Consider the following 16,231-nt stretch of genomic DNA (forward strand, 5'->3'; position numbering starts at 1 on the left):
ACTCTTAAGCAGTCAAGGTGTGTGTGTGTGTGTGTGTGGGGGGGGGGGGGTGCAAGGTAGCAAACCTGTTAATAGGGAGCACTTAGACCCCCCCCACTTTGCTTTTCACATGAGTCACACCGGAAAGCCCTCCGGCTTTTTTCTAATCCGTTCATTCTTTCTCAATCGATAGGTTGTTAGATGATTTTAAATCCATCTTTGAGCTATGCTGTGGTAATTTAGTAGAAGTAGGGTAAAGTCAGTCAGGGACTTTTTGAAGGCTCTTGGATCTGTTCCCCAAAGTGTTTGTTAAGCGGATAAACTGAGGTTCACCCGTCGACTCGTCTTTTTTTTTTTTTTTTTTTTTTTTACATACCAACAACATCAATCAACAACAAATTGTAATCTGAGATGGCTTTATGTGTCCCTAAAGGTATTTTTGATGCTGTTTAAAAAAAAAAAATCTTTACAATTTTTTTTCTAGCACATTAGGTTTAGAGATATTTTCAGTTTTTGTCATCAGATTCATAAAAGCGATGAAAAGATTCATTCAAGGTCACAGCTGTTTGCAAAGCTGTTGTTCACCAACATTTTCAATGATAACAAACCTTTTTGTTTTTGCAATGCGGAAAAGAAAAGCTGTTTTGTTACAAAATGGTGAACATCTGGCACACATCTTGGTGACAGTTTGCGACCTTGAACGAAGCTTGATGAAAAATCAACATTTGGGTTCGTGCTCAAACACTCGCTAACCTTTGCCGATGGATAAAGACACCTTTGATAGGCTCCGGCACGTTTGCGACCCGAGTGAGGATAAAGCCGTATGGAGAATAGCTGGAATATACATGAAAAAAAGGATTAAGTCATTTTAAATGAGATATATTTTTTTCAAAGTCACACAGAGCCCAGTTGTGCGGATTAGTATGACCTGGATAACTGAGAATCTGTACAGGCTCAGAGCTACTGTATGCGAGCGAGGGCACTCCATCCATTGTAGTCACTTTCAGACAAAAATGGCAAATGACGTTTGGTTGACGAAGAGGCCGCGTGATCGGACCTGTCGGCTCGGTCGTCTTAGCTGATAAAGCGGCACTCAATATTTACAGCAGCGCTCTCGCTAGTGATGAATATTCACAAGGCCTGTTTGGCCTGGCGGCAAGACAACGGGATACTAGATCATGTGCAGTCCTCGTGGATCACACAGCAAGGGGTCTTAGTTTTTCCCTAAAATTATTCCATGTGAGATGTTGCAAGATGAATTGTAAGCAGGCTTTTGTTATTCATGGATGTGTGGGTAGATTTTAATAATAATAATAATATTTAAAAAATTTTGTTAGAAGTGACAGAAGCTTCATTTAAGCTTCCAGATTTTTATGGGTTTATTCATATTGGGAAATTGAAATCTTACGCCGGGCTTATTTGGGTCCTTTTGAGCTTTTGATTTTACACGCATTTATATTTATTTAGTCACGTGGTAATTCAGATTTACCTATGAACACTTGAACTGATTCAAGGAAATCAACAAATCAGGAAGGTTCTTGGTCTTCAAAAACGTCAACTACTCCAAGTTAATAAATTCCTTGCAAAACTGCAGAGAATATCTAATATTATAATAATATTATATAACACTAAATTCATATTTATTTATTTATTTGTTGATCCATCCATCCATCCATCCATCCATCCATCCATCCATCCATCCATCCATCCATCCATCCATCCATCCATCCATCTATCCATCCATCCATCCATCCATCCATCCATCCATCCATCCATCCATCCATCCATCCATCCATCCATCCATCCATCCATCCATCCATCCATCCGTCCATTTCCATGTATTTATTTATTTTACACAGACAATCATAATAACAAAAAGATAAGTTAATTGCCTTAAATTTAAGAAAAACTTCACTAACTCTTTCACAATATAGTCTTTCATGGAGTCTGTAACAGTTTGAATTTTCTCAATAAGGTTTTTTTGGTGCCCTCCCAAGTTATTGACTTGCAGGTGAAGCCAAATGACAAGTCTGGAGACAGATGGCACCAATTTAAAAACATATCCTGCTGATGATGTGGACTTTTCTTGCTGATCTTTTCACTGGCGCCCAACCAAAGCATGCTGCGTGGCGCGGCGTTTGCTGATGCATTGTTATCAGATTGATTTTGTTTGAACGCGATATAAATTTAGCAACAGAGCCGCTTTTGGTCGGAGGGGGTGAAAGGCTTATTTTGTTCACCTCTTCCGCCTCTCGTGTCAGGGCCAGGATTCATTGTATTTGATTTGTTTTGACTTTACCACTCCCCCGATGCCAATAGCATATCTGATTAACCAGTCAGCCGTGTTGGGCTTCATCTGGCACGGCATTCATCATCTTTGGAGCTATTCATGCGCTGAAGAAAAGCAATGATTGCAAATTGCAGAAGAAGCTCCGCGGAAAGGCTTTGAAGACTTTGTTTTCCATACCTAGTGCCTCCTCCAGAGCCGTACGCGAGCCCTTCAAAATCACAGAGAAAATCCCTCCCCGTTCCAAAGCAATCTGAAGGTCTAAAATATTTCAGAATCTGAATTGGAAACTAGACAACTACTCAGGCAAATTGGTGCAGCTGAGCACCGTGTCATATTGCGTGCTCTCGCAGGGTGGCTGCATTTTCTTCTCTTATTAACATTCGGCTTTTCATCAGCGACAGTGTCAGGTACGAGACTAAAAGCAACTCACAACTCCGTGTAGGGACAACTCTCATATTATGAATAAAAAGGAGTAGAAGAAGAAGACAACCAGTTCAGGTAAACATATTATTTATAGACTGGGCTCAATCCTCCCAATAAATGGGTGAGAAATTCGCACAAGCTCAGATCTCAATTCCCTGACGTCTACTATGATGCGCCAGAAGCTGATTTGAACGTCTCAATGCACTGAGCATCAATGGCCCTTCTGTCTTATGACACTGGCTCTCTCACTTTTATTTGCTTTCTCTCCTGGAACACACACACAAGGCCATCCATTCAAAGGCAGCCCTTCTTATCCCTCAAGAGCATTCCCCGGAGGTCCCTGGCTCGCCCACTACTGCCTGCCCGGGATTGAAGTCAGAGACTTCAGGCAATGCCTAGTTTTAACTTGATGATGAAAGCTTCACAGAAGCATCCTTAGAGGGCTGGTGGTCGGATGAAGGAGGCTAGCATTCCATTCTTGAATCTCCACGACCTTTAAAAAGCAAATTAGAACAAGGGATTCTTGGTGGATCAGGGACCTAGATGGGCTGCTTTGCTTAGATTCGTTCCTCATGATAAATATTCAGCAAATTTTCATGTATTTTTTAAAAATGTATAATTATCTATCCAATCATTTTCACTTTTTTTGACAAGCACCCAAATAACTGGTAGTGTTGCCTACCTTTCCTTCATTATAGAGAAATTTGAGAAATGGAAGTTTTTCAAATCTCAAACGACTTTTGTTCCTTTTTAGAGAAAATGTACATTAACTAAGAGCGACCCGCCTTTGTTTAAAACCGTCTCATAGTGAAGTAGTATCAGTATAAAATGGTTCTGTTGTAGTGACTTGTTGAATGTATCGAAAGCGACAGTGTAATTTGTGTCACACGGGACTGTGTCGTGAGGAGAAGGAGGAGGAGAAGGAGGAGGAAAAGAGCTGCTGATGACACTATCAGGCACAGAGAGACGTGCACACACTTTCACTTTGGGCAGGCAGCCTTCAGAAAAGCGCAGCGTGATCTTTCATTGCACTCATTGATGAAAAAAAATTATGTAAAAAAAAAAAAAGTCAGGATGTAGACAGACCACGTCCTGCCCTCCCCACCGGACAGACTGTGGTAGTATCTCTCTTTCCCTTTCTCTCTCCATCCTTCCATCCATCCAGCCAGCTGCCTGCATGCGCTTTGCTCCTCAGCGCAGGAGACTGGCTGTTGATCTGCCGGCAGAGGAGGAGAGGTGCAGCCTGCCGTTTCTTCCCGCTAGATGGACTGCCGTTTGGTCTCATTATCCCTCACTTGGATTTGACTCCCATCCACTTTTAGACGGTAAGAGAATTGCTTCTTCTATATCCGAAAAGGTATTGCTCCGAACGCGGGTCAGGCGATGGAAAACTTTAAATATTTGCAACTAACCTATTGGAGCAAATTTGCTATCGTTTACTTAGATAAGCAAATGTAACTATTTGCCTTTCTAAAAATGCCCATAGACATTTACATCAGACTTCAACAGGTTGTGAACCTCAGCTGAATTCTTTCTGTTCAAAAGCAGAGGAGATAATTCACCCCCCCCAAAAAATTCTCAGTCCTTCCTGCGAGGAGTTTGCGTGTTCACCATTGTGCTTACAAATGGGACTTTGGTTTCATCCATCCACAGATGGGCCAGCACAGAACGTCATACCTTACAGTCAAGAGGTTCTGGTTTTCTCTCTTCCTGCGGGTAGTCCGGCTTCATACCTGTGAATGTGATTCTCAGTAATTCTTGTCTTGGAGATGCCTAATTGCATTTGACTGACAACCAGTTCGGCATGGACCCTGCTTCTCTTGACATAAATCAGTTAGAAATTGTCTCCAAAATTGTCTGCAAGACAAGTGATAGACAATCCAGGGAAAAGAAAGGAAGCTCTTCTGAAAATTGACAATCCCAGTCTTGTGGGTAAATCAAATTGCAGATAATTGAATGCTATTCTCCACCCTGGGTAATACACTAAACAGCCACAAGATGGCGACAAAAGCCTCACTAAATTGCTGAAGAACTATGTTGAAATGACATTACCGCTCTCAGGTACGATCATAGATATTTTTAGGGGGGTGTCCGTTACTTTTGTCTTTTCAATATTCACAATAAGGTTCACTCTTAATCCCTCAACGACAACAAAATATAATCACTCGACTGTGCAGCAGCTAATATTTGTTGGTCCCCTCCCCTCATCCTGAAGATGTCAGCTGAATTCAAGGGAGCCTGAAGGAGAGGAGAACTTCTTCCAAGACTCACCATGGCTGCGGGAGTGGCCGCGTGGCTCCCTTTCGCCCGGGCGGCCGCCATCGGATGGATGCCCGTCGCCAGTTGCCCAATGCCGGTGGCGCCACGAGACCACCGCCGCCGGCAGGACGAGCTCATTGTCCTCAATGTCAGTGGCCGTCGATTCCAAACCTGGAGGACCACACTGGACAGGTATCCAGATACCTTGCTCGGCAGCTCAGAGAAGGACTTCTTCTACAATGAGGAAACCAAAGAGTACTTCTTTGACCGAGACCCTGACGCCTTCCGGAGCATCCTAAATTTCTACCGTACCGGGAAGCTGCACTACCCGCGACACGAGTGCATCTCGGCTTACGACGAGGAGCTCACCTTCTTCGGCATCATTCCGGAAATCATCGGCGACTGCTGCTACGAAGAGTACAAAGACCGGAAGCGAGAAAACCTGGAGCGCCTTCAAGATGACCAGGAGGAGAACAAGGATGTCAAGCTGCCCCATATGAACTTCAGAGAGACCATGTGGCGGGCGTTTGAGAACCCTCATACTTCCACCATGGCTCTGGTCTTCTACTACGTCACCGGCTTCTTCATCGCCATCTCCGTCATCACCAACGTGGTGGAGACGGTGCCATGCGGCTCCACTGCCACTCAGAAGGACATGCCGTGCGGCGAACGCTACACGGTAGCATTTTTCTGCATGGACACGGCCTGCGTTATGATCTTCACGGTGGAGTACCTGCTGCGCTTGTTCGCCGCCCCGAGCCGCTACCGCTTCATGCGCTCCGTGATGAGCATCATCGACGTGGTAGCCATCCTGCCGTACTACATCGGCTTGGTGATGACTGACAACGAGGACGTCAGCGGCGCCTTTGTCACGCTGCGGGTCTTCCGCGTCTTTCGCATCTTCAAGTTCTCGCGCCACTCGCAGGGCCTGCGCATCCTGGGCTACACGCTCAAGAGCTGTGCCTCGGAGTTGGGCTTCCTGCTCTTTTCGCTTACTATGGCCATCATCATCTTCGCCACCGTCATGTTCTACGCCGAGAAGGGCTCCAGCTCCAGCAAGTTTACCAGCATTCCGGCATCCTTCTGGTACACCATCGTAACCATGACGACGCTGGGGTAAGTCACTCGCATCACATACTCCACATGCTGCATATCACGTATAGCCAAGTGGGAGCTATATATGGCCACCATTGGCCACTCTCCAGGCACTTCCACGTCTCGGGAAATATCTGGAGAATTGCGTTCTGTCATTCCCACATTGTTGCGTTTAACTGAAGCTCTTAGCAGTCAAGTTTCCAAAGCATGAATATTATTCAAAAATATGAAAGAAAACCCATAAACCTCTTTTACAATTGCATTGATTTGTCCATATCTCTAATTAAGCATCACATTTTCCAATGTGATTGTGCACCTTAAATTGAAAACTTACGGATTTATACATTACAATCAAATTTTCATTAAGCATCACAAAAAACAGTCAATACACAGTCTTACGCACTTCTGAAATAAGAGTGGTTGTTTATCTATTGTGGTTCATCTCGACCAGTGGCCTCCCACAAGGAGCATATTTACGGCTGAGGTGTTGAGTCTAACAAAACAACTACTGCTTTGTGAGGAATTGATTTAAAGGCATCATAAAGTCCACCCAGCATTGTGTTTGGAGCCTGAAGGCAAAGAGTCCCAGGAGGCTCCTTCTGTCACATTTATTATGATTCAACACGCTTAATATTTCACAAGCTTGCAGAGCTCCACGGCCGTGACCCACGGGGCAAACCAGAACGTGCTGCTAAAGTTTTCTGGCAAAGTGAAAAGAATGATATCCCTTACTTTCTTTTAATCAGGGTCAATACAAGATTATCTTAAAAGCACTTTATGCCATCAACTTCGAAAATGGACCTCATTAGCTTGTGAAGCGGTACAGAAGGAATTTTACCCTTCCAATTAGTTTTTGGGCTATTGTTCTCATGTTTCTAACGGGATTCTTGCTGTGTAGAAAATAGATGGATAGATTGGACTGTTTCATTACATTATATTATTTTGAGTGATTCAGGTGAACACAAAGCGTGGTGATCGGCAAAGTTGCTGCTGTTTACTGGAGTGTGCCAACCCTCCTCGCTCGCCCCCTCTTATACTGCATAATTTAACATCTCAAGCTTAACTGTTCCCAAAGCTATAAAGCCAAAATAGGTGGAGGTCCAAATCGTTACTGGGCCGCCAGTCCAGATGTCACATTGAGCCTCATTTGGTCTGAAATAAACGGTATGATGTGCCCTTGTAACTTTTTAGAGACTTAGAACTCTCCGCATTGTCTGTGCTTGTCTTTTCTGGATCAAATTAAATGTCACTAATGATCAGCAGAACTGAACTGCCCGGCATATGTTGGGGAGAATTACCATAGTGGCGCTTGATTCTGAACAATGTTTTTTTTTTTCAGGTTGATTTTTAAAAAAAAAAAAAAAGATTTTTAGCGCCTTATATGGTTGTATGTTTGCATGTGTTTTGACAAAAGGGACATTTTATTTTGTCAAGACAAAAACACCTGTTTTCAGATTTTTTTTGAAATGCTTAGGGCACCATATGGTGCAGCAAAAGCGTCATATAAGTACCTCTGTTTACAATTTACCATTATCTGTCATTATGTTTGTGGAAGATGAGGCAAGTTAATGCTGCTTTACAAAAGTCAAGGAAAATCTATTAAGATCAAACCTTTTTGCAGAGTTGAGGGCTGCATGAATTTCTTTGTTCCCATTTTTTGTACTTTGGCAAGTTCCTTTCCATAGTCTTTGATATCATACATAAAAAAAAAGAGAGACAGAGGGAGAGAAATACCAAGGTGAAAGCATTATGCACCATTGAGCTCTGCAAGCAATGTTTTTGAGAGAGATGGCATCAAGTCCAAGCAACAATAGCGTCTATCAAAATTCTCAGAAAAATACATATAAAAAACAGCCGCATTGCCGTTCAATCATACTGGATGCGTGTTCAAGGCTAAGTCATACAGACAGACAATAACAAGGAACTTTCACAATCTTTTTTTTTTTTTATTAGCCTGGAGGTAAGACTCTAAATAGACTAATGTTGTTTCATCTTTAGTTAAACTTAGTGCCAGTGCAGCCCCCACGTTAACCGATAATAGCAATATCCTCTCAGTATTCCGTTTCTGGCAGCCCACTACTCTCCACCCGCCTTTGATGGTAGTTACTAAAATGTCTTTGTCTTCTTTTCTCTGCTGACTTTGTACTGTTGTCTTTTTTTTTTTTTTTTTCAAAGCTATCTCCCAACGCCAAGCTGTTCAAAGAAAAACAGCAGTAGGTGTAAGTAGAAATGATTCATGGCTGATACTTGGAATTAATAGCAAATCTTCCAATCATGCGCATATGCTCATGGGGGATAAGTTCATAAATAAGACCATCTGTCAATATAATATATATTTCGAATCATTGTGACGACAACACAGAATGTTCTATCAAGCACTGAGTTGCAAAAGTGCAGCTAGCGGACTGGCTGTTAACATGTCGGCTTTTCAGTTCTGAGGTTCCGGGTTGTCACCATGGTTTTTATTTTGTTACTTTCTCACGCAAACCAAATCCTTGAGTGACAGGTTCACTGTCGACCAAAAAATGTGAACCTCACTTGAGCAAGCACTTGGCGACAGAGGCAAGAAAAACTCAGGGGAAAAAAAATCAAACACAGCTCAGGCTCTGTTGAACCACCGTTTGCTTCGGCTGACTTGTTCACATTTTACTTTTCTCAGATCACACTGAAACTTGTTTGAAAATCCATCACATGATCATAGTAAGATGTGATTTGGACATGCCTTGTAAAATATTGTTACTTTTGGATAAAGTTGGAGAGCTCGTGACAGGCAGATGGAGAAGAATCTGATAATTCCTCACTAAACCCTTTCTTCCTGATGATGTATTACAATTCAGAAACACCACATACTTTCCTTTCCATTTTTCATTTTGTTTTTTTGTTTATCGGCAGTATGTCTGTACAGTACACTCAAAAAAGAATTTGTTGGGTGGGCGTAATATAAGTGTAGAAAGAATTTCTTGGTCGTTATTTCAACAAGACCCTTTTCCATCCATTTCTAGTTCAGAGATGGAGAATCCAGGTCCAGAAAGCAAAAACTCAGTTTGGTTTTAGCCACAGGTGCTTCTTTTACAAGGTCATTTATTTTTCTCTGATGATCGTCGCAGTTTTCCCTCTTCGCCATCACTGGTGTCATAGAAAAAGATGTGCTGATGTCTCCCATACTTATTTGCTCGTACTAAATCTGGTCTTGTTTGCTTTTATGGGCCTCCTCACCGTGCCTTGGGTAATGGGCCGGTTCTGGGGGAGGAATGGGCCCATGGAGGGAAGCTCGACGCAAGGTTTGTCCAGGGTGTTAAATCAGATTCGGGTAGCTGATAAAAGGTTTTGCATCCTGCGGGTTTCTACCGGCCGGATAACCTGCTTGCTGGGATCAGTGGCATGTCTTCTAAAAGACAAATTTTCATCCACACGAGTCCTCCTTCTTCACCAGCTAATTTTAGGGGCATTTGCTCAATGTGGAAGGCAGTGATCCATTTCAAGTGTAATCTACTAATTTGATACACGATCCGGACAATACCTACATGACAGTGAGAGTGGATGTTGGACCCAGTCTTCCACACCACATGATTAACCCAATAATGAGAAAATATTAATGAGGTGTGCAGTGAAATCTGACTCGGTTGGTATAATTAGAGTGAGCCTCCCAGTTGGAGAGTCCCGGACCTGGACGTGAGGTTTGTTCTGTAGTGGCAAAGTGAGGAAAAAAAAAAAAAAGATGTTGCCATGCATGTAGGTCATGTTCCCATCGCTGCCTTAATCAGTGGCTATATATAATCCGCTTTCTTCTGAGAGACTTTTAGGATGGCCTCCCTCTGTGCGTTCGCCTCCACGTCTCTATTAGACTAAGTGGACCGAGCCCAGAGGCCAGCGTTAGAAAGATGGAGGGGTCAGATGTTTATTGGACCTCCTTAGTCCAAAAGAAAATGGGAGACGGAAGATGAGAAAGGCAGAGCGACGTCCATTGTTCCGAAATGTAGCTTGGCTCCCGAGGGTTGGAAAAAGCCCGAGCTGTTTCGGATATTGCTAAACAAACAACGACGGGGTGCTCGACGGGGACTTTAGATTGGTAAAAGGGAAATGGAATTTATAAAAGACCTAATAAGCTTTTAATTGCTGTTTCCTCTCTTAAAATATTACAAGTATTATTGTACTTGGAAAGCACAAAAAGCAAAACAGCATCACTGCAGCAATTTAGTTTTGTGAAAGGGATTTATTGATCTTTTAGTAACAATTCCAAACAACGAGTAGAAAAGAAAATGATTTCTTTGAATGCCATTAAAGAAGAGTTCATTTTTTTTCTGCTAGCAGAATCTTATTTTTTTTCTCCTCAGAGGTTGTGTAGCTACCCAGTGGCATGAATAATTGGATGATTTCGTCGCCTCGTTGAACCCAGAGGTCAAAACGAGTTCCGCTAGTAGGAGATTGGATATATTCCCGTCATTATTGGGCCAAAATGCTCTTGCGGACAAATTGCCAGGATGCTGCTTTCTAACAATAGCAATGTAATGTAACACAGTGCCAGTTTTATTTCATTACACACCAAAAAGTGGATTTATTGTAAAGGACTACAGGATCACTAAGTGGCCTAAATGACCAAAGCGTAATTGCACCGTAAGATCTCTGGTTGGACAAACTCAATGAAACCCCCAAGCCACATAGCATTTGTTTTCTTTGTGTCAGATGAGATTTCCTTCTTCCTATGTTGGTCAGTATGTCTCATTCAAGAATTTGTGAGCGAGTTCCATTGAGGAACTCAGGAAGGTTGAAGTATTGCGTGACTGCTTGGCCGACTGGAGACGGTGCTGACTTTGGATCCCAGCATTAAAGGTTTTAGTTCATCCGTGGGCCAGGTGTTGGCTGTTAACTTAGTAACGGCAAGGTCAAGACCTTCCTCGCAAGAGACTCCATCGAGAAGGTTAAGGAAATTCAGCTCTATACTTAATGGCAGTGAAATGTCAGTTTGACCGTGAAAAAAAACCCATTGTGTTCCTGAGTTCCTTTGTGGGCAAGGTTTTAGAGGTTGGCTTAGTAACAGGACAATCCTTAATGGGAGTAAAACGGGGGGAAAAAATCTCAACTCATGTTTCTTTCTGTTTGACGTTTTAGTGATGAGCTTGATAAAAGGGAGGTTAAAACCTCTTTTCCTGGATTTATGTTTCCTGTCTTTGAGTCCCCTGAAAGCTGAATGCTGCTGTCACGTTCAACTACTATACTTTGTGTGACGGTGAAGAAAAGTCATTTTCTTTCTTCTTTTGTTTTTCTCATCCTGCCACTCAACTAACTGTATGCAAGCCAAAATCATTCCAATTTATGTACATGAGTGGCCTAGTGAATGAGTAATCTGAAGTTGGCTCAGAAGTTCAAGACTCCCTCCTTGGATGAGGTTTCACCCTGACAAGGCGGAACATTTTTTAAAATCCAACTGCACAGGTTATAATCAGAAGACAAAGTGAGCATACAGATGAGAGGAGGACCTTTGATAAAGACACGTCAGGAATTGTAGAATGAAGGCCTGTGACGAAGTAAAAGCCTTTAATACCTCCTGGCAAAGTTTCCTATCAAAAGGGGTTGGCGTCAGGATACAAAGAAGGACCTTGAATGACACCACGTGCTCTGTTTTCTAGCGTATTTTTAGCAGCTTGGGCCTTATCTCCAAATGCAGGCAGCAAAAGGTTTGGCTGCGTACAAGGAATACTGTAGAAAACCTGCTGATAACCCAACGCACGTGATGGACGATACTGACAGGTCGTCATACAGTAGTGGAGAAAGAAGAACAGATTTGATATTCATTGGGGGTTCAGCGTCTTCCTCAAGGACACCTGGATGGGGTCAACGGCTTTACTTGAGCTTGGCCACCTTCGTGATTTTTCAATTCCACACGACTTTCTCAGTTTGGTCATGAACCCCAATTTTTTGGGCGATTTTCAATTTCAAGTGGTATTTTAAATGGATGATGTAAGGTCGAAGGTAAACCTTAGCGCTAGCGGTTTGATGAATTTCCGTGACCTTTACAATGAGTCGTCACAAGTGGTCGGTCGTGTGTGGTTAGCACTGACTTCTGCTTCAAGTTCAGATCTTTACTGTTCGACAATATGTTTCGTCTGATCAAAATTGATAACCGCCTCACAGTTCCGTGCAGAGTAAAGCGTCCATAACGGGACATATCAAGTTGATGAAACGGACTGCATTTTCTAAAAAAACACATTTGAAGAATATACGCAAAAATAAGCTCATATTTCATGGCCCGCTTTTGAACGTCATGACTCAAGATACGGTAGCAGTACGCAGGGAGCGACAACAGCTTGCGTGACTCTTTGTGTTGATTTTGAATTGCTTTGTTTTTCGAGCAGGAAGACTTGGCACTGTACGCCCGCAGACGGCACATTTTCATATCAGGAGAAAAGTGTTTGTTCCAATTCAGTTGTCCATCCAGTAATATTTAAAATCACATACTCATTGACACTCAGGCGTTTATGGAAACATTGGTTCCACAATAAACCTAATGGATCCACGCTGCTGTTTTATTTGTTTACTAAAAGGTTTTTATCTCGGATGTACCGACTGCGGCAGGAAGAGAAAATTAAATCCATAAAATTCAGGTCGTATCAGGATGTGTTTCATGTTTAGCACTCGACCGGCCTTTTCATCCAATAATTCACTGAATTGATGAAAGCAAGAAGTGTATTTTGTGATTATTTAATATGACAAGACAACCGTGTTCCATATTTGTGTTCAGTTTCAATAAATAAGGGATGACATTTTTTTTTAATAAATAAGTATATTTATAGTCAATTCATTAAGAGTCTGAAAGCAAAAGCTCACCCTCGGGTAACCCTCGGTGGGATGAACAAAATTAGACGAATGAGTGAATAATCAATTAAAATGCTGGCGTTTTTGTACTTGATTTTTTTTTAAATTAAATTTAAGACAGTTGAAGGCAGTGCGCGGTTTAAAAAAGTTTGGTGTCAATGTAGTGATTAGAGTGGGATTACTTTTGATAAACAGCTGGGGTGAAGATTGGCCACTTATTTTATTAGTGGAGACATAATCCGTTTCATTTGTCATCTGGCACCATGAAAGGCTTCAAAGTGCCAACTTTTTGACGCATGATAAACTGTTTCTGTGGAATTCACTTCAGCGTGTATCTAATCTATTTTGGGGGGGATTCAAATATCTGGAGTGTGAAAAGAGGGAACAAATGCTCACCGGAGGGACGTGAAATCTTCCTCATGTACTAGGACTCGTAACCACAAATGAATTCCAATTGCTGCTTCATTGCCGCGCCAAGATGTTTACAACACCGCACGTCGGGAAAAAAGTGTGATTTATGCCTAGCTCTCAGCCATTTGTTTTCTTCCGCTCGATGCCCACCGTTTAGGAATGCGCAAACCCAATCACAAGCCGAGTGATTCAGGAGAACATAAAAGTTGGGTAGGTTAGAGTTTGCTGTATTAGCTAGATTCATGAAAACAGCAACAGGCCGCGACAGCTATTTTTTTTTCTTTTTAATTCTCATGCCTGGATCGACAGATTGCTTCTCTAATGAGTAAGAGAGTGATAATGTGTCATGGTGCTAGTATTGGCTGCCAACAATGAAATACATCAGCTTGTCACAATGTCACGTTACTCTGTTCTGCTGTGGTGAAAAAAACAGAATGTGATGGACTTTTAAACACAACGTGCTGGAACTTCACGCTCCATTTATTGCTTCATAAAGAAACCATAAAGTAGTCCTATTAGGAGATATCGTCGATGCACTGGAAAGGGTTGCTCAACTCGAAATATAGCCATCAAGTCACTTCAAAAACTTAAAATATTTTCCGAAACTGGTAGAAGGGGATGTTTGCGCCGTTGTGGGAGGGGATACAGCTGACTTTTTTCCCATTTAATGCGAGCAGCTGCCTTCATCCACTTTAAATTCAGCAAAGAGAGAGAGGTGCCATTGACATAACATGTCTGCCACATTTTTGAGCACAATAAACTAGACTTGCCACGGCACAAAAATGAATATGCTCGTTTTTATGCATGTGCACCTGTCTGCCAAAATAGGACCCAAACTATGTGCACTCAGGCTTATAATCTTTTTAAATCAGTGCACACTTTATTTCCATTATATCTGCCATCCAAATTACTGTTTGGTTAATAGTTGTGGGAGATTGAAACGATTTACCTGCGCTCAACATTTCGGGAGGGCAAAACATGCAATGGATTTTCATTTTGGAATTTGATTATTTATTAACTTTTCCCCCTAGAAGAGATTGTCGTGTCAATGTTACAGGAAGCCGATGCAAGTATACCTCATTTAAATATTTTAATTGTGCCGCGATTGGGTTAGCGACCAGTTCAAGTCATTTGGGATAGACGCCAACTCACTGGTGACCCAAATGACAACAAACGCAATCGGAAATGAATAAATATGAATTGAAATACGAATGAGAATACGAACCACTAAAGAGCTATAAATGTTTCTCAGAGAAAAGACTTTTTGTGATCATGAGCTCCATTACCGGGACTCTTAATTAAAACGGTTTGATTGGTTTTGTAGTCCTTAGTCAGAAACTTATGATCCTTAATATGTCCATCTGTCGTCTGTGTTCAAGCTTTCCTGTGGCCGTTTTTCAATGGAAGTACCCTGCGCCTGCTGAGTGTATGTCCTAGTTAATAAGGCATAGTGCCACTTTCAGCACTGAGTGAGTGGCTGGCGGGGAAATGCTAAAAGTGAATATGTGATTATTTTAGATTTGAAAACTGCTTTTAAAATTGGAAGGAAGGGAATGTAACCATTTCCATCATAAAGCATTAATTAGGTAATTCATTAAAAATGTTGCAAGTTTGTAGTATCATTTTACTGACATTGAAAAAAATATATAAGATTTTGGTTACCTATTTTTTCTAAATTCTCTAAACTTTCAAATGTACTTGAGCCAACACATTTCCAAGGACGTCGTCCACTTGAATGCATTTCTGAGATTCTTCCCTCCCACGTCTCCGTATATGCTAGTGACAGTCTGATGACTGCGTATTAGGTGTTCTCTTGATGTCAAAATGAAATCTATTGGTCCATTCTAGAATTAAACACCCGTTGTCATTTTTGTTGTCCAAGCTCGATGCTACACTTTTAAACAGGAGCAACAAGATCCAACTGCTGTCCGAAAGCAGAATTTACCCAATGAATAAAAGCCTCTACATGTACAACATCAAAATAAGTGCTTGAAATTAGTTGAGGCAATTAAGATAATTCTTCATCATGAACAGTTTAATGAGCCCCAAAAGTGATTAACCAGTGTATGAACCAAGCAGGTTTTGCTCAACAGTGAGTGCGTGACTGGAGGAGTTAGAGCTTCACAAATCACCATGGAGACCAACCACAACTCAGAGAGCCTTTTCTCTTCTGTCATTGTATGGTTAGAAGAAGAAAAAGTGACAACACAGTGCCTCATTCTCTCGAATTGTGTGCGGCGCGTCCTTTCGCTATTCTCTACACAATAGTCACAAACACTCGCACACTCTTTTTGTGTCATTTTTCCTGGAAAGGTTTGGCAGGCAACCCATTTGGGATTGATTTTGCCATCTGTATCCAACCAAATAGAAAAAACAGTATATGTACAATAGCTGCAACCTCAACATTCAAATCTAATGGAAATATTGAAACATTTCTGAAGCCATGTTGTTGTCTGAAAACGTTTAGCCTCCCCTCATGATCCTTTTAGTCAATACAAGCCAAAGTACCAACATAGCTTTGAATGGATTCTACTTACATTTTAGGCCCCACTATACTGTATTTTAGGATTGAATCGTGCATGTTTGCTAGATTGCTCCTTGACTGAAAAACATCAGCCATTCATTGTCCTCGTTTCAATACTCACCACTAGACAAATGTTTATTGTCCTTATGTGTACAAAACAAGCCCTGGAGTGTTGTTTACGAGCCATTTTTTCCACATCGCTCGTTCGTGTCGCCACACTCGCGTGTGCCAAATGTCAGCGCTAAGCGCTACAAACACGGGCAGTTGTTTTGCAAAAGATGGAGTGGACACCGCTAATGGTTCAACCTTGTTTAGAGGACCACTCCAATGCAGGAGCTGTTTCTGCATTCTGATGAAATCAGCAAGCCCATCGAGCTCTTCACCACATCTGTCTTTGTTTTGTCGGCCCGCTTTTATAATCAGTTCCCATTTTACTC

At 41.9% G+C, this 16,231-nt stretch overlaps 1 protein-coding gene across 1 annotated transcript in view; it reads left to right on the top strand.

Moving 5' to 3' along the window:
• Positions 1 to 1,678: 1,678 nt before the first annotated feature.
• The window catches only part of LOC148391027 (A-type voltage-gated potassium channel KCND3-like), a 36,468-nt gene continuing 21,915 nt past the window's right edge, over positions 1,679 to 16,231 (top strand). Inside the window, exons 1-2 of the mRNA XM_088388702.1 lie at positions 1,679 to 4,017; positions 4,908 to 6,067. Coding sequence (XP_088244828.1) covers positions 4,965 to 6,067 — 1,103 coding nt within the window. The 5' untranslated portion in view covers positions 1,679 to 4,017; positions 4,908 to 4,964. The remainder of the gene's footprint in view (positions 4,018 to 4,907; positions 6,068 to 16,231) is intronic.

This window comes from Syngnathus floridae, chromosome 11 (genome assembly GCF_059516105.1).
Source record: "Syngnathus floridae isolate MCC-2025c chromosome 11, RoL_Sflo_1.0, whole genome shotgun sequence".
Taxonomy (NCBI): Eukaryota; Metazoa; Chordata; class Actinopteri; order Syngnathiformes; family Syngnathidae; genus Syngnathus; species Syngnathus floridae.